At 39.3% G+C, this 24,512-nt stretch overlaps 6 protein-coding genes across 9 annotated transcripts in view; 4 read left to right on the top strand and 2 right to left on the bottom strand.

Annotated features, from left to right (window-relative positions):
• The window catches only part of LOC136239044 (AP-1 complex subunit gamma-1-like), a 39,657-nt gene extending 39,200 nt beyond the window's left edge, over positions 1–457 (top strand). Inside the window, exons 19-20 of the mRNA XM_066029781.1 lie at positions 138–230; positions 278–457. Coding sequence (XP_065885853.1) covers positions 138–230; positions 278–379 — 195 coding nt within the window. The 3' untranslated portion in view covers positions 380–457. The remainder of the gene's footprint in view (positions 1–137; positions 231–277) is intronic.
• On the top strand, positions 389–7,517 carry LOC136239043 (NACHT, LRR and PYD domains-containing protein 12-like). Its single transcript, XM_066029780.1, has 3 exons — positions 389–841; positions 4,670–7,286; positions 7,332–7,517. Exons 1-3 carry the CDS (start codon positions 511–513, stop codon positions 7,381–7,383), a joined length of 3,000 nt encoding a protein of 999 aa, XP_065885852.1. The 5' UTR covers positions 389–510; the 3' UTR covers positions 7,384–7,517.
• Positions 7,518–7,772: 255 nt separating this feature from the next.
• Positions 7,773–9,022, bottom strand: LOC136239047 (cysteine-rich hydrophobic domain-containing protein 2-like). Its single transcript, XM_066029788.1, has 6 exons — positions 8,708–9,022; positions 8,604–8,658; positions 8,400–8,555; positions 8,294–8,350; positions 7,934–7,993; positions 7,773–7,883 (listed from the first exon to the last, which is right to left on the bottom strand). The coding sequence occupies exons 1-6, from the start codon at positions 8,926–8,928 to the stop codon at positions 7,833–7,835; spliced, it is 600 nt and encodes a 199-aa protein (XP_065885860.1). The 5' UTR covers positions 8,929–9,022; the 3' UTR covers positions 7,773–7,832.
• On the top strand, positions 8,939–10,077 carry LOC136239048 (proteasome maturation protein-like). Its single transcript, XM_066029789.1, has 6 exons — positions 8,939–9,061; positions 9,184–9,287; positions 9,335–9,395; positions 9,443–9,544; positions 9,818–9,911; positions 9,957–10,077. Exons 1-6 carry the CDS (start codon positions 9,059–9,061, stop codon positions 10,022–10,024), a joined length of 432 nt encoding a protein of 143 aa, XP_065885861.1. The 5' UTR covers positions 8,939–9,058; the 3' UTR covers positions 10,025–10,077.
• Positions 10,011–13,400, bottom strand: LOC136239046 (protein YIPF5-like). Of its 3 annotated transcripts, none has more exons than XM_066029787.1 (5): positions 13,085–13,400; positions 12,996–13,030; positions 12,840–12,950; positions 12,649–12,792; positions 10,011–10,216 (listed from the first exon to the last, which is right to left on the bottom strand). In XM_066029787.1, exons 1-5 carry the CDS (start codon positions 13,350–13,352, stop codon positions 10,169–10,171), a joined length of 606 nt encoding a protein of 201 aa, XP_065885859.1. In that variant the 5' UTR covers positions 13,353–13,400; the 3' UTR covers positions 10,011–10,168. The 3 variants fall into 3 exon arrangements, with proteins under 3 accessions (XP_065885859.1, XP_065885857.1, XP_065885858.1); XM_066029785.1 differs by having other exon boundaries at positions 12,611–12,792; positions 13,085–13,398; XM_066029786.1 differs by lacking the exon at positions 10,011–10,216 and adding an exon at positions 10,223–12,498.
• A 2-nt stretch (positions 13,401–13,402) lies between these two features.
• On the top strand, positions 13,403–16,359 carry LOC136239045 (tetratricopeptide repeat protein 29-like). Of its 2 annotated transcripts, none has more exons than XM_066029784.1 (8): positions 13,403–13,667; positions 13,721–13,944; positions 13,989–14,174; positions 14,865–15,001; positions 15,059–15,205; positions 15,252–15,343; positions 15,387–15,510; positions 15,566–16,359. In XM_066029784.1, the coding sequence occupies exons 1-8, from the start codon at positions 13,456–13,458 to the stop codon at positions 15,818–15,820; spliced, it is 1,377 nt and encodes a 458-aa protein (XP_065885856.1). In that variant the 5' UTR covers positions 13,403–13,455; the 3' UTR covers positions 15,821–16,359. The 2 variants fall into 2 exon arrangements, with proteins under 2 accessions (XP_065885856.1, XP_065885855.1); XM_066029783.1 differs by having other exon boundaries at positions 13,404–13,667; positions 14,865–15,013.
• The last annotated feature ends 8,153 nt before the right edge of the window (positions 16,360–24,512 follow it).

The raw sequence follows: 24,512 nt of genomic DNA on the forward strand, positions 1-24,512 counted from the left end.
AAAATTTATGAACTTGAATAGCAGTATGATAACATCGACACTGTGTTAAGGATAATCTGGTGCTTGTTTGTGTCATGATGTATCCCAACTTTCCAGTTGTTTAGTGTGTTAATCTAATTATTGCCCCCCATCAATAGAGTTTCCAGATGCAGCTATTGTCACCATCAGGTAGTGTAATATCACCAGGGGGAACAGTCAACCAGGATATTGTTGTTGTTAACCCTTCTAAGGTGAGTACTGAGGGTTATTAGCTAACCCCATGATACCACACTTATAGCTACCACTTCGTATGAGGATCAGAATAAGTTATAATATTGATGGGTCTCCAGTACAAGAACAAGGAGAAGTTAATAATTTCCCGCCAGAATTGATCCAATGAGAACACGTTTAGGAATTAATATATAATTGTTGTATTTTGTATTGCTACCAGTGGGCGTGTCTAACAGTTTATGTTAAATTTGTAAATACTGGCGCTTAATTTAGGGCTTGCTGCGTAAGACGCGTATTAAAATGGCTGGAATGAAGGAGACGTTTAACGTAGCAGTGGACGCCATGATGGAAGAGCTAACAAGTAATCTCCATACCGTGGTGGGTGACTTATTATTGAACCTGTATAATTGCTTCACGGAGAGCGAGCGTCAACAGATATGTAGTTCATCAACGCCTATCGAGAAAGTTAGGGAGTTGGTTACCGCAGTGAAGACCAAACCAGTTGAAATTTGTGAAAGATTTCTCACTGCATTAACTCAATGTAAACATCATGATATGGCGGAGAAGTTGAGGGATAAGTGGACGTCAGTGTCAACTTCCGGCGATTTTGTACCCCTTAGCATTGCTACTGGTAAGCCGCTCCCATAACGTAACAGGATTTCCCTTTAAGTTTTGTACTTACAAAGTGTTTATATAGTAGGTGTCTGAGAATTTTGTTGCATGGTTAGACCCTAGTCTGAAAATTTGAGTTGGCAATTTTTTTAAAATTTTATATCCGGCCACCTGTAAGCGTTTTCTTGTTTTCAATGCTTAATCCAACAACTGAATGTGTTACAGTATAATACTCTCAATAGCAGCTTGACATGTTATATTGAAATAAGTCAAATGATTAGCCAATAGAATTAGCATTACACTTTGCAAAGGTCTCTTGTAGGGCTGGGAGATCATATCGATTTTGGGATTAATCGTGATTGTCTCTGAACATCGTGATGTTGATATGTTTTGTAAAAAATTGTGATGTTGTGACATCACATGCAAATGTGTATTAGTATATATTCAAAATGGTGGCACATACTGTACTGTGTGGAAGAACATGATCCAGAAAAGAAGCCTCGTACAGTTTATTGTGTGAATAAATCTTACTACATAGGTTAAAGCTTACCTGTTAGAAACCATTGAATTCTGAGGATACTATTATTATATTTACTTTAACTGTAACTGCCTACAGCCTTAATTGTGTCGAACAGGTTGTACACAATTTCACCTTGTATTAAATAACTCATACAAAGTTGTGCATGCACGATGCTGATGCATGTAAGTTGCAACATCGTGATAGTTATCATAATTGTGATATGTTGCATCCTACAATTGTGAAAGCAACGTAACGTAACAATCGCTCAGCCCTAGTCTTGACAAAAATCTGTAATACTAATTTAATTGGCTAAAATAGTGGTGTGTGTTCCTATTAGAAGTATATGTCCGACTTGACAACTAGTGTTACCATAGTGATAGTTGCCCCATGGCATAATAACAATATGGTTGCTAGGTAGCCATTGCTTGGGTAAACGTTTGAGACCATAGCAATGGTTGCTAAGTGTGATTGGTCTATTACAGTGGTTATTTTTGAATTTCTGTTGCCTAGCAACAGTTGCTATGGTTGTTGGATTAATTTGCAATAGGACAGATGGCTGTGGTATTCGGGATTAATAGTTCTCACATTGTAAACCGGAAGGAAATAGTGCTATTTTCTTCCTGCTTACAATGCTTGCACTATTAATCCCACAGCCATCCATCCTATAACAAATACGTAGACTATATGCACTGCTGAAGAACACGTGATATTTTAACACATTTTGTTATGTTTGAATACGTCATGATGGTGAACGACTGCAATAAATGTATGTATACTTCTTCCAGACTGATAGATTTCTTTAAGTGTATAGAATAGTAACTGGAAAGAAAAGCTGAGTTTGTAGTGTTAGTGGAAGTAGTTGCATTTGCTACCCATTCTTTTGTATGAGGTTTGTGATAGTCATTCACTGTCAAAAATCCCCGGCATGCTGCAAAATTATCATTTTTCATTGAATAAATAGACCACATTGGATGGATAAATATTATTCCATAAAGATGATTTTTGCTATGTAAGATGTCTCTAGAATTATTTAAAGGTGGCATTTTAGGCAGCACATGTCATTTTAGGGGTGATCCCTACTGTTCAATATCCACACATTCCATGCTGCTTAATCTATGTTGTTGTGTCTGTATGTACATTGTACCACCATCATGTAGCCATATATATTTATTTATAAAATTGTAGTACAAAATTTAGGCGAATTGACTTTGATTTGCCAAATATTTCTTGTCCAGTTTTTAGCCTATTAGATAGAGAGAATGCAAAACATTAAAATGTAACTCAGAGAACAGTTGTAGGTGACAGACAATCAAAATGCTTTGTTTAGTCTTCATTAGGCAACTACAGTCATCATGTCCAGCAGCACCATTTCCTCAATTTAAATACCTGGGATCATGTGAGAAATGACACAAATTGTGTACAGATTAGTGTTGTTTTAGTTGTACTTTTAGTAAGGCAAATATATATTAAGTCAACTAAAAGCGAATCCATATTATAACTAAAACTAAATCTATAACTAAAATACAACAGAATGTTTTACCAAAACTAAATTTAAAACTAAAAAGAATCGGAAAAGATTACTAAAACTAAATCTAAAGCTAAAATGTTTTTAGAAATGTTACTAAAACTATAACCATAGCTAAAAGATTTTCACATTTTTAACTAAAACTAAAATAACACAGAGACTATACTAAATATAACTATAAGGAATTAAGAAAAATTACTATAACTATAAAACTAAAATTATTGACGAAACTGACTGACTAAAACTAAAAGTCCTTACTAGTACAGATACATAAATTACAGACTTGTTTATTGCTTGTAGGTTTGAGGTTCAATTCCTTGGGCATTAGGGTGTTGAGATTACACCTCACATTGTGAGAATCACAGGGTGGTATAGTCAAGAGAAATATAGCAGTCCCTTATACTGATTGTAATTACTTATTACTCATGTTTATGCGTTGATTGTGTTACTGTGTGCTTGTATCTTTTCCACCCACACATACTGTGTTGGCTATGCACTGTGCATACGTGCCCCGCTGATAAGTTGTCCCGTTGGTGATTGTACCTGGTTGTATATGCCCCGGTCCTAGTAATAATAAAACTTTTGTTGTTTGCAGTGCCAAAGTTAGTCATTTATGGCAGACTACAAATGTTGACCCTTAAGTTGAGATGTAAATTTGGAGGGTTCTGTGTTTCCTTTGTACTGCATGTACCCCTTGGTTACATGTACACAAGACTGGTATATATATATTTTTTTAAATGTTAATTTAAAGGGGATCTATGCAATAAAAAGTAGTGAAACAAGAGATAAATGATAGTATTACAGCATAACTCAGTGGGAATGTCCCTACTTTGGCACTGCACAAAATTATAGCTAATGTGCCAAAGTAGGGCTTTCCCACCGAGTTATGCTGTAATACCGTCATTCATCTCTTGTTTCACTGCTTTTTATTGCATAAATCCCTACTTCATTTTTTAATTTAACAATTTTAAATACTAGTTTATGTATTTGTTTTTTGTTGTAACACAGCTAGCTAGTAATAGTGACTGTTCAGTTAGAATATCATACATGACTGTTGTATTAGAGTATCGTAAGTCAGCCAAGGGGTGTGCAGCTAGCTAGACCAATTTATCTTGTTTACTGTAGATATAATATAACTAGACTGTTAAGAGGTCACCGTACTCTATCACTATTAGTCCACCTAGATCTTTATTTGATGGGTATGGTCGCAAACCTATTGCGAATGGGATCCCAATCACAAAGTTGCGGATATCTAGCTAGTATCAAGGTGCAGAGGGCCTACACTCATCGGAACCCCAAAAGGCACATCCCACTGGTGAGTTTGTTATTGCGGTGTAAAATGGTGGCCGTGCGCTGCTTCATTTGGCCTCTAGCCTTGGGACTGTGGTCAGTCAGTCTAAAATTCAAGTTTTGACGATTTTTAAAATTCTATATTTGGCCACCTATAAGTGTTTTATTATATTTAATGTATCATATGGACTAGTACTATTCCGTAAAGGTGATTTTTGTCTCGTAAGATGTCTCTAGGATGATTTTTGAACGCAGAATTTTGGGTGGCCCGTGAAATTTCCAGGGGGGATCCCTACTTACACGGTTGGTTTATTATCTTCTGAGTGCTATTTTCCCAATGGTACTACCATTCCATTTGTTCTTGTGGGCATTTCTCCCTGCAGACTCCATGCAAGTAGATACTTGAACTTGTGTTTCTATAAACTTGTTAAATAAACACCCCAAAGGGGTTAATCCCTGGACACCCCCTTGCATATTAAACCTATCGTAGTGACGTTATTAATCATACACAGATCTGAGCGAGTGTAGAGAGTGTCTTAAAGCACGTTACCTCAATGATAAGGCTCATAGGGAGACCAGATGGGACAAGCTGAAGAAGCAGACTGATTACATTGATGTGACTATAATAAGGTCAAAAGTGTTAAATAACAACTTCCGTGAGGAGCATGCCATGGGGTTGCGGAATGGTCAAGTGGGGAAACGTAAACTGGAATTTATCGCAGTTAGTGAATTACTAAATATTGGCTATGGCAAAGTGATGTTGATTGAAGGTGATCCCGGAGCAGGCAAGACCACAATGACGTTTCATATCTGCAAGGAATGGGCCAATGGTAAATTGCTGGAAGACGATTATGTGTTCTGGGTTCCCCTGCGTTTCTACAAGTCAGTTACTAGTATTGATGACCTGTTTGACAAGTTTAGCTGCCCTAAAATGAAAGAGTACACCAGGCAGTACAATGGTAAAGGCTTGGTGTTCATTCTCGATGGTTGGGATGAGCTGCCTGAAACATTGCAGTCAAACAGTTTCTATCATGAGATCATCTTTGGAGATAGCCCACTTGTCCGTTCGACCATTATCATAACCTCTCGACCCAGCTGTTCTTCTGAGATTGCTGAAAGAGTACATGATTCACGGTGTCATTTTCAAATATTGGGGTTTTCCCCTGATATGGTGACTGATTACGTCCAGAAATTTTTTGCTGAGGAGCCGCAATCTGCCAAATCTTTGCTTAGTTTCTTGCAAGAACATGAAAATCTTCGTCGCCACTTCTACATTCCAAGCACTGTTGCCATTATATGTTTTGTGTACGAAACTAGTGGCAACAAGATCCCTGAGACCCTGTCACAATTGTACATGCAATTTGTATTGCTCTACCTTCGCTTCCACATCCCTGTGGCTTTATGGAAAAAGAGGCTTAGGAGTTTGGATGACATTCCTAAAGATGTGTCGTCATTGTTTATGAAGTTCTGCCAGTTAGCTTTGGACATGCTCAAGAAGGATCAACTCGTGTTTGGAGAAGATGAGATAGAACAAATGGACCTTACTGAGAGTGACTTGTCTTGTCTTCAACTTGATAATGAGGAACACTTTGATGGATTTGGAATGCTACAAATATTTCACTCAATAGACCCCTTAACTGATGTCAAGAAGTGTTACAGTTTTGTCCATCGAGCAGTCCAGGAACTACTTGCTGCCATTGCTGTGTGGAAATCTGATGGCATTGGAGACATGATAGATATGCATTTCAAACCTGGCTCTTATCTACTAAATGTGTTCCCATTTGCATTTGGGCTAGTGTCCACACACTCCAAAGAGCTTAGCCCACTAGCTGATAAGTTGGTGCAGACATTTGAGAAGTCACGAAGAAACAGGAAATTGTTATCCTCCATTTTATACTGCTTGTTTGAGGCCCAGGATGAGTCACTGTGTCAGCAGTTTGCTCAAGTGTTCAATGAAGACAAGAATGTCAACTTGCAACTAGCAACTCTACTGGAGTATCGCTATGCTGCTTACTTCCTATCTGTTTGTCATGGCAACAAACTAAACATTGACCTCAGTCACAGCACAGAACTGGTTGATCTTCATGCTGAGGTTATGGGCAAGTATTTGTGCAATACTGTGACGGTAATTTCATCTGTGAAGTCTCTGGTACAACTGTCACCAGAAGGGATGGAACACTTTGCTAAGCTACTCTCTCATCAGCCCAACTTGTCTTCAGTGAAGCTCTACTCCATTGGTTACCATAGTCCAGGTTGTGTGAAGATTTTGTGTGATAGTATTTGCCAGAATAATCCACAATTGGTTGATCTTGATTTGCCATACGCTGAGCTTGATCAAGGAGATCTGGAGAGCCTCGGACACCTTCTAGCCACACCATTGGAGGGTTTACATTTAAATGAATGTTCACCTCATGAAAGTATTTCCCTGAGTTCTTCACGCCCTTTTTGTGAGGGATTGCGTAATGCTAAATCTCTTAAGTATTTCTGCCTGGGCACCTGGACTCTATCATCGGTGGAGAGTGACACATTTGGAGACATACTCAGTCACAATGCTAGTCTGAAGGAGGTTCACGGGTTACAAGTGACTAATGCTGATTGTTTGGGTCCCATTTTATCTGGCCTCTCATCTAATACCATGGTAACACTGCTCAAGGCGTGGCCAAAGGCTGCTGATAGCTCTAACACTTTGGGGCAGTGTTTGGAAGAGTGCCTCACTTCTAACCAGTCACTGACTAGTATTGACTTAGCGTATTATTCTGACCAGTATGTGACCTGGTCATCATCTCAAGTTGGTAACATTTGTACTGGTCTCCATGTCAACACCTCCCTAGTAACACTAGACATTTCAGGTTGTAGTATTGACAGTGCTGCCATTGATGCTTTGTGTGAAATGATGTCATTGAATAGCTCACTAAAATACTTCTTTGTCAATCCTGTTGACCTTCAAAAGACTGAGGCTGTCACTATGATCCAAGGTTGTGAAGTTAATGACACATTAGAGGTACTGTCACTAGTCCAGTGGCCTGCGGGCAAATACGAGTTCTGTAGTGATGAAGAAATCGAGCACACTTTACAAGTGATAGGGAAATCCCGGCAGGACAAGAACAAGAAGCTCCTCCAAGTCTATTGGTTAGTTTATTAATGTCATCATGCTGTTATCAATATCTCTTATAGGAAGGTCAGTGGGTGCAGGACAGCAAAGAACAAGTTGTATTCTACCAATTAACATATCTAGTAGTAATTTATTATTTTGTATGTAGTGCAGTGTATTATGATGGAAGTGTTGTACATTGCATTATCCGCTATATCACTGTACATCAAGTATTGTTTTGTCAAAATGTATAGCGTTATTGTGTTTGGCTTGTGTCAACCCAAAGTATAACGCTGTGCCACCCACCATATCCTAAATCTGCTTATCATCTCTAATAAGCTTATCAGCTCAGCAACAAGTGGAGCTCTGTGTACATGTGATGTTCTATTTTTAGCAAGGAGTCACCACCAGCACTGCAAGCTCTGGCCACATTTTGAATCATTTTTCTAGCCAACTAGATGTCTTAGCAAAAATGATCAAATCATGTGATCCCCCAACCAACAGTTGATCCACCCTGTGCTGTATTTTACAAATACAAATGTATAATCAGAAATAATTATAATAAAATATGAAGTGATTATGTCTCAGTCCGGTCTGTGTAGAGGCACTTTAGGTAGGAATTCGATCAGTAATACCTGATAACAGCATGTATGTGGATTAGTAATGACACAGCGTTTATACTCACATATTCTCTTAAGTTATTTCCATCACGTTGTTCTCTGTTAAGTTTCCAGTTTAGTCCCAACTGTGTGGGATATAGTGAGTGTTATTACAATATTGGAAAAGGATTTTTGTTGTCGTTGCTATTTTGTCATATATATTATAGTACATATACTCATAGAATATTCAACCTTGAAATCAGTGGGACAGTCAAACCAGGGACCTTATAATCAGACCTGGTGACTGTTGTAAACCCTCAAAGGATGTACCACTACAGGAGTCACACATTGAGTCCCCTACATGTATTTGGAACATACTGTACAAAAATGTTAACCAACATTACACCAAAATTGTTTTCCAGATATTTCTAGTCACCCAGTAGTACCTTATTGTATAATCGATGGTTTTCCAAGTCCAGTAATTTCCTAATTTGATACTTGGTCTAATGGGTGGTGGTATAGACAAGTACATGGTGCTAATGTGATACTTACCCTCTTGTTAAGAATGAATACTGGACCCAGTGATAGTCCTAGTGTACAACAACAACAAAGACATCCACAAAGTAGATATTTGACGCTAAAGGGGATACTCTTCAATAATATGGTGTTTATGTATTGAATGGTGGACTGGAACTCTTCTGGAGCTACCTATTAACAAGTCACAGTGTGATATTGTGATAACATGAACTATAGCACCTTGCCGGTTAATAGTGATGGAAACTCGTCCTCAAATTTGCTGTTGAGGCCAAACCTGTGATAAGTCATCCACCATATATCACGCCGCTACAATCATGACTTACATTGTAGAACCCCCTACTCCTCTTAATCTTATTGGGTCAGGTACGGTAGTGATTAGTAGCGACTCATCCAGTACTGCATCTCCTAGTACGTGAGGTAGTTGACTGTCTGAAGCTTCCGAGTTGATACTGTCTTCGTCTACATCAGGGAAACTTAATGGAGACACTACTCTGACGTGCGCTTCAACTGGACTCAAGTTTAACTCCTCGATATCTTCATCCATGTATTATAGGGCATACCATCCATCAATTAAACATGATCTCGACTAAGAGTAAACAATACCTGTCGCGCGAAACTGATAGAATCATTGTGCATGTGATCACTGACGGTGTAATCTCCAGACGAGCAACACAATGGTTGGAATTGAGTGTTATCTCTGTGTGTGGTGCCCTAAATGTTGTCCTTGGTGTATTCTTGTGTTATTATTTAATGGGCTTGTGTGGCATATATCTGGTACGTTATGGTGCTATTTTAATAGAATACAGATACTGCATCAGTCAAGCCTAAGCCAACGCCTGCTACAGAAGTGGCGGGAAGTCATCCTGCTGGTATATACGGTGCGCATGATCCGTTACGTTATGGGTAAGTAAAAATTTAACCTGTTGAACAAGTACTGAGTCTTATCACAGTGTGGCTAGTGCAAAGTCAGATGTTATACCTGCCCATCCCCTGGAGTATGTTGAGAGACACGTGAGGATCATCTCTGTAGTTAACTCTATTTACTATTGTGTGTGTAGTATGAAGTGAATAAGGAGGAGTTGTCCTATCAGGCACTGAGACACTCACAAGGTCTTCATGCTCCACTGAAGTTGAAGATGGAGAGGATGTTAGTTTCTAAGGTAACCGACCAACACAACTCTTAACATGATTATGTAATAAAGATACCTAGGCCTACAGGCCTTTGTTGGGAGTTACTATTGTAGGGATAAACACCAAGAGTAACCTTTTCTAGACTCCTAAATCATTGTAGCTAGCTAATACTTGTAAATTCTTTTTTTTTTCCTGGGCACATCAGCAGAGCTGCCTGCCCAGTAATAATAATAAATAAACCTTGTAACAGTTCTCACGGGAATGATCTTAGCAGTTCTAACAATGTTGTATCATCCCTACAGGTGGGTAGAATGCCACCACTTCACAGCTCTAACTTAGCTATGGACACTCTAACTGGTCGGGATGAGACTGTGGAATTTTGTGACTACCTCAATGGTAAGATATGCTTCACTTTCACACTGTTATCAATACAATACATAGTGTCATGGGATACTGAGGTGAATGTTGATGGTCACTTAGCCATGGAGAAGAAACTTAAGATGTTATAAAATATTTCACTGTATTTACATAGTAATTATTAAAATACTGTCAATAGTGCAAATATGGCATACACCAGAGCACACGGGTATGCCACTAGTAATTGTTGGGAGTCCATTTGTAGAGCAGTGATGAATAGTTTTGATGCTGACCAACTACACCACAGTACGGTAGCCACAGTCAATAATGTCCCGACAATACCCCTGTAATGATATCATGATGTGAATATGTGACCGGACCTGCAAGAATCCTGCACGTTAGTGCAAGCCTAATTTTACAGTAGAATACATGAAATGTTTACAAAATCGAAAAACGTGTAAATTTTTTGAGCACATGTTTCACAATGAAGGAAAAAACCTTGGTTGCACATCCCGATTCCCAAAGCAGGAGGAGTTCAAAAATCTTTGTTTCGAGTCGGTAATACCAGAGACACAAGATATGGACATTAGTCTGCCTTGCATTGGTCGTGTGGTTCACTATCGTTTTATTTCTTACGCTTTCACCCTGATTGTAGAAAGGGCCTGGAAGACAAAACTTACTCAGCAATGAATTTGCCTGTTCATAAAAAACCTGATGGTGTTACTTGCATCTCGGTAGACAGCTGCATTTGTAACTTATGACCTTTTAATTAAGTACCTGTAGTTTATTCTCTGTATAGTCACCGTACAAATCAACTTTTCTGTTGTCATTTTGTAGCACTAACTTTGAAAGTTCTTGGCTTCAACTTTGGTTGACCATTCCTTTGGTTATCTAGATGTAATAAAATGGAATTTGAAAATGCGCTAACATAATTTGCAGATCCAGTCACATATTGTACCATATACATGTACAAATATTTGGGGAAGAACAATTTTCATGATGTTATTTTTAAGGAACATCCATTATAGGGAACAGAGTAAAATCCAAAAACTACAAGGAAGAAAATTTTGTGGACAGCCAAGGCAGTCACTATTCAGTGGACTGGACTACTGGATTAAACACTGGACTGACATATTTTTGGTTTTCACACATTCTATGATTGAGTCTCGGGGGCCCTTATATTAGGGATTGCAACCTACTAAATACTGAATACAAGCACTGGAATATGCGAAAACTGTCTAATATAATCATGTTTACTATGTACTGTTTGTTGTATAATTCTACTGACAGCACTTAATGGTGTATAATGCTGCAGGGAATTAACGTTATTGCCATAGTTAGCTAGCAGTCAACTTACATGAGTTGATGATATTCTTCATGATACTGTATCCTTTGAGCAAGCTCAAGAAGCGAGACAGTCTTACAAGGCCGTCTTTCAGTGCAGGGGCATGTTAATTAGTGCCCTTGCTGAAAACCTCAATTGATAAGCCCCTATTCTAAAATAGAAGTCAGGCACCACGTGAAATTATATAGATTGCTACTCAAGCTTGTGCTCTAGGGATATCTCAAAGAAGTGTCATTGTCGATTATAACTATCGCTGTCACATCCCCTTGAGCATTTTCTATACACCATGGTAAGGAGTAAGTGCTGTATAATGGCATAACAAACAGTAGCAAACTTCTGATTGACGACAAGACAAGTGTTCACATATTCCACTGCTCACATTCAGTGGTAGGCTGCAGCTTCACTAAGGGTCTTTAACTAGTGAGATCAAATCATAGAATGTGAAAAACTAAAATAAAATATGTCAGTCCAGTAATCTAGTCCACTGAATAGTAACAGCCACAAACCTCCAGGCAGATCAAGGATGGGGCATAGCAAATCCCCCTCACCTTGTGGAGGAGCCATACTTCTGATCAACTTTACATCAGGCAAAAATACATTTATACGTATCTCATGAAACTATCCACCATTTATTACAAACTAACCTGAACCAAGTCAAACTAGCTGTGAAATTGTCACCCAGCACCTTCATGCATACTAAGCGCCTCTAAAATAATTATCGTGTTGTTTAAGACATTCATAGCCCAGAGGAGGTTGGACGCACTTTAAGCACTACTTAAATATATTAGCCTTAATTGCATTCTTTTGTTTGGTATTTCACGTGACCCTCAATGCTCAACTGAAAAATGATGGGGTTCACTGGGGTTCATTACATATTCAGATTGTCCTTCACATACGTAAGCTTCAATGTAATGTACTTTGTTTTTCTAAAAGCACTCTAGATTTGGGGTGATTGTGATTTTATGCATACAAATTTACCAAACTTGTCACGTACATTTTCTATAATGAAACAACGACCCTTCACTGCGATACACTGACATCGCTGTATTACTCTCCTCAACAAAACAGGTTTTGCATAATTTATTTTATTGGCACTTTAAACTCCGGCTTTTTTACTAGCTTAATCAGCAGGGTTTATCACACCGTTAGATTTATAAATACATAAACTTTCAAATGCATTATAGTTCTAATACAGCAAATAACAAGAGAATCCAGCACCTACAACGTAGCCTGTTTGTGTCCTCCCCTTGCCAGTTCCTGGATCCGCCCCTGACTACCACACTGTATGATGATCCTTATTACTCAAATATAAAAAATTTCCTTACACTTCTACATGCTTTTGTTTGCCCATAAATAACAGCTAGTACAAAACATCAACACAACACTCACTCACTGTAGACTTATCATTACTGACAACACAGACAAAATCACCATGGGTAGTAGACAGTATCCCAGTACACTGACCACACATCCAGCTGACACTGCTACCATGCTCATCAGATTGAGCACTATAAACATTGAGACACAGCCTAGTAGTCCCATCCCATAAATGTAGCCAAAATGAACTTTCCCTGACTAGAATGGAGAAGTGCACAATACTCAGGTAACAACATGTCACTCACTAGTAACAACATTGCTCCAAACAATAGACAGAATACTAACGGTCCAGCAAGGTCTATATCACTCATGATGTTAGGATCAGTTGGGTTGAGTGGATTAAGCACCACTTTAGTCTACACCGATCCAGTTAACTTTACTAGTAATACAATAGGGCTAACCTTTGCTATGATGTGGTCAAAGTTAATACCCAACTCTGTAACAATACACTTTTATACATGCTGCACGTGCAAACCAATTATTATAACACCTTCAAGTAACGGCGGTTCATCTTCAAACCCACTAGCCTGCCCGTACTCGTAGTTCTGTTGTTGTGAGGTGTCCATTTGTCCCATACTTCCGAACACCGCATCGCCAGACGAGCCCACGTCCATTTGTTCCACGCTATAGCTGCCATACCCAGCCGGTTCATATCCTTGTGAAACAGGTTGATAGTAACCTTGTTGTCCAGCTTGTCCTTGCTGAGGCTCGTCAATGGCGTACCCGCTTTGGTAAAACTCCAAATTATTCCCTGCCATTCCCAAACAAAAGCTGTAATTTTGATCGATAAGCAGCAAAACTTCAAAATTTTATTGGTAGCAACACGTCGTCAAGGAAACTATTCAGTGGGTATTAGTTAGAATGGCAGCGAATATCTTACCTCCAATTCCCCAGGCTAGTGCTAGTGGTAGCAGGGGACAGTTTGTTGGTCAAAAACTGACACAGCCAAAATCAGCAACTCAGTCGGAATCAGTTTATAACACTAACAAATTTAAACTGAGAAAAGTCAGTAAGGATACGTCATCTTCAGTGACGGAACACAAAGCAAGACACTCGTTCATAGACCCGGCCAGGTAACGCACGCACGCACAAACATTGTATTCTAGTATCAGTGGACATTTAACAGCTACCGTAACTCCCTCAAGCACAACATTTGTGTGGAAATGTTGGAGAATGGATTCCATCAGTCATTTGCTGAATTGTTTAACTTACTGGAGCAGCAAAGGTTAGCTAGAGAGGCAGCGCCAGCTGGAACTGGTCCACATTTGCTGCCAGTAATTGAAGAAGATGGCACAAAGTTGGACCAGATGAAATGTCACCTCACTGCAGCCGAGTCAAGTAGAAGAACAGGTATGTCTGGTTTGGTTGGTATAGAGAGTCACTTGTCCTACTAGGGGACATGGAGTCTGTTTACATGTCCCTTCGGAGCTTGGCACAGTATTTCGAGCAAACTGGGGACATCTGGCTAGCTGATCACTTTCACCAACGATGTCTTGAAACTAGTTTACTTATCAAGAGTGATGGTAGGAAGAAGGAAGGAGAGGCTCACTGTCATGTTGGCTTATCATTGGAGAACAGAGGTGGGCCATATACCAATCTTGTACCTATCTACTTGCAGGTCCTTGCTAATAGCTCAAACATTATCTGGCAACATTGCTTGGATTTATGTAGAAGACCAAGTGTATTGGCTATGCAGGGAATTGTGCAATCATGTGTTGCAAGTTGCCAATAATGACTGCACGTTTTGTAGTTGTACAGTACTGTGACTGAGCATTTTTTGGAAAACTGGTAATCGCCTATTTTCTTGAAAGTTTAAAGTATTCTAAGTCTTGTAACTGCAAGTGGTTGAAACCGCATGAACCAAATTTTCACATATTTTATACCAATACCTTAGTGATTTCAGGGGGAGGGGGAAAGCGTTATTTTTAAGGTGGAAGAAGGTGGTAGGCTCACGATTGGCCAAAATTTACATCACAGGCATTAATCCAATGCCATGGAGCTTATCACCAGAGCCCCATCAAGGCTCTAACCACTTGTACCCTGGACTTGGAAAAAGTAGCCAGCAAGAGCAGACGCTGATAATGACAGTGAAATTTGACAAGATTTGGGGAATTTCAGTCCTACTGTCATGGGTGATAAGACCAGACCAGATCACAATTTATTGGCCAGCAATTGATGGGTTTGCACATTAGAAACTTGAGCATTGTACACCAGATTGTGTTCATGCTACTAGTCTGGGTATATAATAATTAGTACTGTTAATGGTGTAGGGGATCTAGTGAAATCTATTGAACATTTGGAGACTTTTCACAACTTAGCACACAAACACAAATGGCACACAGACAGTGGGGATAGTCTACATGAGATTTCTTGTGAACATCTTCGAAGAATATACACCAAATTAGCAGCTGAGTTGACTGTTAGTGCATATTGTAATATCAAGTTGTTATTTCCACTTCATTAGGAAGAGGATTCATCTAAGGCCATCAACTTGTTGTTGAAAGCTTACGAGAAGGCCAAGGAGGGTGGGCATACCTATCAGGAAGGTGTGGCTTGTTATCGGCTGGGGAATGCTTATGAATCTATCCAGGAATCACAGACTGCCATACAGGTGAGTGTAGTGTAGACCATATTTGATAATAGTGTGGTCCCTTTAGTATCACAGGTTGTATTTCGAGAGGTGTAAACACTTTGGGAATGATGAAGGTGTTGGGTTGGCTTGTGAAGCATTAGCAAGATCTTATGAGAGGTGATGATCAGTTGAATGATGTGATGTTAATGTGTCATTGTAGTTTGGGTGAGTTGGAAAATGCAATCTCCTACCTTGACCAGTATGTTGAAGTGAGTGAGAAGGCTGGTCTGCAGGATCAACTTGCTAAAGCTTGTAGTGCTATTGGACAAATGAGCAATTGTTTGGTTAGCTAGAGGAACTTGTAGATGTTATGTAATAGTGGCTACTGCTACAATTTAGGGTGACTACAAACAAGCAGTAGACAAGTTCAACAGGTGTTACAAGTTGTGTGTTCAACTGAACAACAAGGAGGCTGTGTGCTCATCTCGAGTACAGTATGGCATTGCTCAAGGACATCACTTGATGGAAGACTTCTCACACTCCATCACTAATTCACCTGTAACTGGTATTCACACCATTGTAGCCTGGAAAGACATTAGGGAAAACCCCTCTGGCACATGTGATGTAACTGATGAGGAGACAACAACTGGATAATATACACATTGTATTTGATGTAATTGTCAGTAGTTCTTTATTGAAGAGGGTTTATGGTATAGCAGTGTGCAGTAGTTGGATTCCCAGTGATAGTTTCATTCAAATGCTAATGAAACTTCCTCCACAAGTGTCCAGCATTGCCGCACTTTCACAATCCCAATGTACCATTGTGCTTTTGGTACATCCTGGGATAATCCAATGTACCACCATGAGATGAGGAAACAATTCCCTAAAAGTGTCTACCTGGTACCATTGTACCATTTGATACAGGTGGGACATCCTGGGATAATCCCATGTACCACTGAGAAGGGGTCTGTCCCAACAGTCCATCCCGTACCATTTGGTACAGCTGGAATAACCTCATTGTACCACGGATAGGCCAATCCCAAGTGTCCATCCTGTACCACTGTACTATTTTACACAGGTGTGGACATCCTGGGATAATTCCATTGTAAAGCAGTGACAACTCGTTTAATAATGAATAATAATCGAAAAATATCACATGTACAACTTATAATCATACATGTTACAAAGATCAATCACGTATTTACCAACCATTATTATACTCTGATGTCATTACACACTTCCCCCCTTAGAAACAAAGAATAGAAGAGAGCAAGATTGCATAAAGAAACCGCTCAATCATCAACTTTACCATAGTGCACTACAGGTTTTGCAACACATCCACTGTGGGTCATGATGTGAGAAGAAGCAGAAACACTGTAATGCAATCAGAGTTGGGGTAGTTACTTCAGAAAAGTAGTTAGTTACTAGTTACACGTTACTTTTATCCCATGTAACTAAGTTACAGTTACAGCTACTTTTCAAAAGGTAACTAAGTACTCTAGTTACTAGTTACTTTCGTAGTATAAATTATGACTTGTTTTTTTGCTTTTGTAACATGAATTTTGCTCAGATTTGCATCATTAAGGGATTCAATACATATGTGCACTTGAAATAACAATTCTGTTGAAATTTCAGGTCAGTTTTAATTATTGCGCATGCTACGTCTGTTACTCAAGCTGAATCATAGAGAACAGTACACAGAATGTGTCTACTTAATGTGGCTGTAGCATATTAGTCTGGCGTAGCCGACCCGCGCGCATATGCGCGCGGGTCGGCTACGCCAGACTAGTAGCATATATGACACAAAAATTGAAGCGCTCTTGCTTTAAAGCATAATTAGCTATAGTTACAATGTAACTATTGTAGTTAGTTACCATTGTAACTTAGTTACTTTTCAGACAACTACTCCTAGTTACAAATTACTAGTTACAAAGCAAGTAACTAGTTATATTACTAGTTACTTTAAAAGTAATCTGTTACGTAACTTAGTTACAAAAGTAACTAGTTACCCCCAACTCTGAATGCAATGGTAGATGTGGGTCTGCTGTGCAAATCCTCAACATCCAATTGTTCAAACAGTGGAGGGCTCCAGGTCATTATCTGACCACCACTATTGTGTCCATTTCAAGCAAGGGACAGACACGATTGATCCAGCTTTTGTGCTGTGGGGTCTTGTAGCAGCAGCACCTGTTGTCCTATAGTGAGCACTTCACGTGGGCTGCAATTGTACAAGTGTTGTTGATCACTAGTTGATCTTACAGTGTTTGCTTCCACTAGCTCCCTCATCTCTATCAGGATGAGCTATAAGTGGCAGGGTCAATAGAAGTAACCTCCCTCAAGATTGGAATGTGAGGAGATGAAGTGTTGGTGCCTCATACAGAGAGACTCCTGTTGAAGCATGGCAGCTAGTGTGGTTGAAGAATAGCTACAGTTGTAAGTGTCATTTCCTTTATCTGTGAGTGCTCTTAGGAGAGTAAGTAGGCATCCTCTCCACAAGGCCATCACTCATAGGGTTGTATGTGACTTCTTCATGCCAAATGCAAGGCATAGGTCATGCAGGATGTGGCTTTCAAAGTTCCTGTCTTGATCAGAGTGGAGCTTGCTGGGAACTTGAGGGCCTACAACGGCAAAGACACTGTCTGTAATGTTCACACTATTCTGTCAGCCTTTTGGTCAGGCATTTCATACGTACGCTAAAGGCCACTTAGAGCAGTAATCTTGGGCAACAAAAATGTATTGGTGGCCATGTATATAGAGGTGAGACCTTCAAGATGTCAACAGCTACCATTTCCCAGGGTCTATAATAGTAATGATTATTGGTTGCATAGGTACTGGTTTTGGCAACGGTGATTTTGCTTTCTGACAGGGAACACAATGGCTACAGTACTGTAACATCTTTAGCCATGCCTATACCCAGTATGAGAATTCACTTAAGCGAGACAAAGTTCTGTCAGCTCCCTGATGGCCAGACTGGTCATGCACGATGTGGAGGAATTGTTTCTGGAGTGATTTTGGAACTATGATCAGAGTTTTGGAGTTTTCCATGAAGGGAGAGTAAACATGTCTATAAAATTTGTAAGGAAATCGAGTCCAAATACTGGAATTCGGAGGTGGTATGTTCGACCTAAGCTGGTGGTAGAACTGAGTCACTGCACTGAGCATTTGAGCAGATCTAGGGGTGGGTTTGAAGCTACCAAGTTAATTAGGTGGTGCGATAGAACACCAGCAGTCTGATTTAGGTCCCCCCCGGCCAATTATGCCGGCATAATTTAAAGTGTAATAGGTGACCAAAAGCATCAAGCATAATGCCAGCATAATAGGGATGATATTTGAAATTTTAATTAAAATGTGGAATATGCGCACCTGAGAGAATGCAAATAATCACTATGGTGTAGTAATAGTGTCAAAATAGTACAGTATATTTTGGTAGATACAGTGTAATTTTTTGTGTGGGTGAAGCCAGGTGTTGAAATTATTATGAGTTGCACAATTAATTTTTGATAGGTAATGGAATATTTATGAGGGCAGTATAAATAAATTAAAAATGCACATTGATTAATTTCCATAGGGCAATGAATATTTCTGAGGGTAGTATGATTAATTAAAGGACTACAATTTTTTTTTTTGATAAGGCCCTCAGGTCGATTCAATATTAATTTTGATGAGGGCTGTTAAATTTGGTCCTGTGAGTGCAGTAACATATCTTGCATGCAAAAAGTAACCAAAGTGGCATGCTGCAGTGATTGCTCTGTTAGAGAGTTTTGTACTGATTGAATTCAAATGTCCAGCAGGACCAGCACACATACACTTTCTACATGACGTACATGTACCAATGGCAAACATGCATTACAGCTGTATGCGTGAACATTCTGCATGGAATATACATAGCGTACAATGACAGTGTAATGAGTGTATTTGTATAATATACTATTTGTCTTTGGTTTCCGCTACTCTACTCTGGTTCTTAAGTTCTGGTCAACCCTTTAAGGGTCATGTTTAAGCTTCAGCTTTCTATTATTCTGTTTTATGTGAATTTCATTTTGTGTATAGCTATAGACCACAACGGATGTAGTTATATATTGATGTAACTGAACCGAGCTATATATCCCCACAACCAATTCAGGTATAGCTTATATATGTGTATAGTTGCCAATTTATTAAGCATGTATAGTTAATGTGTTCCAGTGATACATGTATGGCTAACAAGCATCTTTCTGTTGCTTACTGACCATTTGACAGAATGCCAAAGCAGTGAGATCATCTTCAATTAAAAATAGTATAAGTATACTGCTGCAGAAAATAGCAGTGAAATTCACAACTTTGTTGTACTAGTGTGTGGTAAGAAATTTTCAATAACCATCAAACGCTCTAATAGAGCAGTCATTAAAAATGGTTAATATATTGCACTGCTATAATATTATGTACATGTCATAATTCCTTAAACTTACTTGCATGCATGCATATATACTGTATGTACTGCTATACAGCCTCTTTTGTTCTGCAGGTGACTATAGAAAGAGATTAAAGCATGAGTGAATTAATGCACTGTGATTGGCTAATGTTTGGCTGAAGCTATACTGACAGTCAAACATTAGCCAATGCTGATGGGTTATAGACTAAATAGTGTGTTTTGCATAGCTATATATATATACGAGTCATAATCACAAGCATCTTCTTGCTGCTGTATAATTGCTGCTGATTGTCGAGTTTATATTTATATACTATTTATTGATAACAGTATAGCTATAATGTTATATCAGACTTACAGGGGTTAGAGTTAAGGGTTTTGGTTGTCATCTATCCTGTCAACTTCTGCTTGGCTTTCTCCTTGTTTGGCCTTTTTAATCACTTCTATATTCTCTTCAGTTCCTGGGGATAGCTGTCTCTTTGATCTGTTATTTTCCTCTGCTGAGTCACTCATTTTAATCAACAAATCAACAAAATCATCAATAATCAACAAAATCAACAACAAAACAATAATAATCAACAAAATACAAAAACCGGTTTCGGCTAAGAGCCTTCGTCAGTTTGTAATTGTGTGGATGTGTTAATTACTTACATATGCATGGTTACAAGGATCAATTGTGGGTTTAAGTTAAGTTGAGTCATGTGTATGTCATAATGTCTAAAAGTTGTAGTTGTGGGTTAGAGTATTTTATAATTTACTGATGATATTCATTCCAAAGGGTATTTTTGTTTTCATTGACTTTATCCATTCCATTTCTTTCTGTTTTCTAGTGTTTCTGTCGTCGTATTTGTCAATGATAGTCAGTTTGTAAATACTAAAGTCTTTATTGTGTAAAATAGGGTGGCGATACAATGGTAAGTCAGTACTAGATTTAAATTTATTTCTATGATGACGCATTCTGATTCGGACAGTTGTTCCAGTTTCACCAATATATTGTTTCTGACATGTTTGGCATTCCAGTAGGTAGATAACATTCTTTGAGTCACAAGAGTAGATATCATTGATTTGATGGTAAGTTTTGTTCTGATGACTAGTAAAGTGGTTTTTGCTTGTCAATGTAGGACAGGTGGCACAGGTAGAATTTCTACAACTAATGTTCTTTGCTGGTATTGGAGGAGGTTTTGTAATATTTGGTAGTTGTGATACATGTTGGGTAGATAAGGTTGTTTGGGTAGCTGCTCTTGTCAGTATTTTCCCAAGATTTGGAGGGGCTCTGTAACATGTTCGTGGTCCATTAGTAAGTGTTCTTCTAAATGTATCTTCTAGAAGCAATTGTGGCCAATGTTCCTTAATAATCGTAGCTGTTGGGATTGATGGATCATAGCTAGTAACAAAGGTTGTTTTCTGTTCTGTAGCTTTCTTAGTGGTGGTCAAATATTCTGCTCTTTGTTCAAAGGAGGGAAGTTCTTGTTGAGTAATGACTTTACTGTATTTTCTTTCTGTGAATTTACTTCTTACAAGGGGGTTCCATACGTCCTCAACAATCGACACCCACTTTTCTACACATCATCTGATTCGGCTCATCGAGCTGAGTTGTTTGATACGTAGTTTAAAGTCATCGGATCAAAGATGACCGAGTTATGGCCTTTCAAACTTTTCTACATACATATTCAGTTTTATATGCATACACATATACATACATACATACATACATACATACATACATACATACATACATACATACATACATACAAACTTTTCAAAGTCAATCAATCAGTCAGTCACTTACATCATGCAAACTATTATGTGTAGATCAAGTTAATGTCCATCTGGTGAGGGCGAATATTAATTAGACGGTGCTACGTAACCCTAGGGTGGTGGACATTAATTAGAATAGGGTTAGGGTTACAAGGTGGTTCCATACGTCCTCAACAATCGACACCCACTTTTCTACACAGCATCTGATTCGGCTCATCGAGCTGAGTTGTTTGATACGTAGTTTCAAGTCATTGGATCAAAGATGACCGAGTTATGGCCTTTCAAACTTTTCTACATACATATTTTTATATGCATACACATATACATACATACATATACATACATACATACAGTACATACAAACTTTGCACATCACAATCAGTCAGTCACTTACAAGGGGGTTCCATACGTCCTCAACAATCGACACCCACTTTTCTACACATCATCTGATTCGGCTCATCGAGCTGAGTTGTTTGATACGTAGTTTAAAGTCATCGGATCAAAGATGACCGAGTTATGGCCTTTCAAACTTTTCTACATACATATTCAGTTTTATATGCATACACATATACATACATACATACATACATACATACATACATACATACATACATACATACATACAAACTTTTCAAAGTCAATCAATCAGTCAGTCACTTACATCATGCAAACTATTATGTGTAGATCAAGTTAATGTCCATCTGGTGAGGGCGAATATTAATTAGACGGTGCTACGTAACCCTAGGGTGGTGGACATTAATTAGAATAGGGTTAGGGTTAGGTTAGGGTTAGGGTTAGGGTTAGGGTTAGGGTTAGGGTTAGGGTTATTGTTAGGGTTTTGGTTGTCATCTGGCCTTTCAGCTACCTTGGCCTTCTTGCTTACATCATCTTCACACTCTTCTGATCTATCCCTTTTACTCCTCTCTCTGTGTTCTCCAGTCTCTTCTTCTGAGCTCATCTTAAAAAGTAACTAATAAACTTAGTGTAACTATCTGTTTAAGATACCAATAATGAACAATAAACGAACGATAACAATAACAATAGCAAGTACAAAATAGCAAGTAAAATAAAATAGAACAAACTAACTAAACTAAAACTAAACTAAACTAAACTCAAACAGAAAACCGGTTTCGGCCTAAAGCCTTCTTCAATTCTGTGAGATTGTGTGCAATGTGTGTTTCTTATATAGGTGGGGAATGGCTGAGTCGGTAGGGGCATGATTAATCTTGAAGTTGCCTAGTCATCAAAAACGTGATCAGTCAGGAAAGAGCTTATGTAGTCATCAATAATTAGGGGCATGTTTAATCTTGAAGTTGCCTAGTCATCAAAAACGTGATCAGTCAGGAAGGAGATTATATAGTCAATAATTGTTTGATCCTAATTACTTTGATCAAGGTGGCTTTTTTGCTATGATGTTGAGTCCAAAGGGTATCTTTGTCTTTAATGTTGTGATCCAGTCCATTTCATTCTTCTTTCTTGTGCTTCTGTCATCATGTTTGTCAATTATGGTAAGTTTGTAGATGGAAAAATCTTTGTTGTGTATTAAGGGGTGGCGGTAGATCGGTAGGTCAGTTTTAGCTGTAAATTTGTTTCGATGGTGTCTCATTCTTATTCTAACGGTGGTACCTGTTTCTCCAATGTATTGCTTTTGACAAATAGAGCATTCAAGTAGGTAAATAGCATTTGTTGTGTCGCAGGAGTAGATGTTATCAATTGTGTAGTAAGACTTTCTCTGGTAGCTAGTAAAGTGGCTTTTATTCGTCAGTGTTGGGCAGGTGGCACAGTTTGTAGTTCTGCATTTGATGTTTCTTGCTGGTAGTGATGGTGGTTTCCAAATTGTAGGCGTTACTGAAGCTTCATTGTTTGGAAGTGTGGTGTTAACTGCTGCTCTTGTCAATAATTTTCCAATTGTAGGTGGGGCTCTGTAGCATACTCGAGGTCCAGTGGTAAGTCTACGTCTGAGATTGGGTTAGGGTTAGGGTTAGGGTTAGGGTTAGGGTTAGGGTTAGGGTTAGGGTTAGGGTTAGGGTTAGGGTTAGGGTTAGGGTTAGGGTTAGGGTTAGGGTTAGGGTTAGGGTTAGGGTTAGGGTTAGGGTTAGGGTTAGGGTTAGGGTTAGGGTTAGGGTTAGGGTTAGGGTTAGGGTTAGGGTTAGGGTTAGGGTTAGGGTTAGGGTTAGGGTTAGGGTTAGGGTTAGGGTTAGGGTTAGGGTTAGGGTTAGGGTTAGGGTTAGGGTTAGGGTTAGGGTTAGGGTTAGGGTTAGGGTTAGGGTTAGGGTTAGGGTTAGGGTTAGGGTTAGGGTTAGGGTTAGGGTTAGGGTTAGGGTTAGGGTTAGGGTTAGGGTTAGGGTTAGGGTTAGGGTTAGGGTTAGGGTTAGGGTTAGGGTTAGGGTTAGGGTTAGGGTTAGGGTTAGGGTTAGGGTTAGGGTTAGGGTTAGGGTTAGGGTTAGGGTTAGGGTTAGGGTTAGGGTTAGGGTTAGGGTTAGGGTTAGGGTTAGGGTTAGGGTTAGGGTTAGGGTTAGGGTTAGGGTTAGGGTTAGGGTTAGGGTTAGGGTTAGGGTTAGGGTTAGGGTTAGGGTTAGGGTTAGGGTTAGGGTTAGGGTTAGGGTTAGGGTTAGGGTTAGGGTTAGGGTTAGGGTTAGGGTTAGGGTTAGGGTTAGGGTTAGGGTTAGGGTTAGGGTTAGGGTTAGGGTTAGGGTTAGGGTTAGGGTTAGGGTTAGGGTTAGGGTTAGGGTTAGGGTTAGGGTTAGGGTTAGGGTTAGGGTTAGGGTTAGGGTTAGGGTTAGGGTTAGGGTTAGGGTTAGGGTTAGGGTTAGGGTTAGGGTTAGGGTTAGGGTTAGGGTTAGGGTTAGGGTTAGGGTTAGGGTTAGGGTTAGGGTTAGGGTTAGGGTTAGGGTTAGGGTTAGGGTTAGGGTTAGGGTTAGGGTTAGGGTTAGGGTTAGGGTTAGGGTTAGGGTTAGGGTTAGGGTTAGGGTTAGGGTTAGGGTTAGGGTTAGGGTTAGGGTTAGGGTTAGGGTTAGGGTTAGGGTTAGGGTTAGGGTTAGGGTTAGGGTTAGGGTTAGGGTTAGGGTTAGGGTTAGGGTTAGGGTTAGGGTTAGGGTTAGGGTTAGGGTTAGGGTTAGGGTTAGGGTTAGGGTTAGGGTTAGGGTTAGGGTTAGGGTTAGGGTTAGGGTTAGGGTTAGG

This window comes from Dysidea avara, chromosome 11 (genome assembly GCF_963678975.1).
Source record: "Dysidea avara chromosome 11, odDysAvar1.4, whole genome shotgun sequence".
NCBI classification, from domain to species: domain Eukaryota; kingdom Metazoa; phylum Porifera; class Demospongiae; order Dictyoceratida; family Dysideidae; genus Dysidea; species Dysidea avara.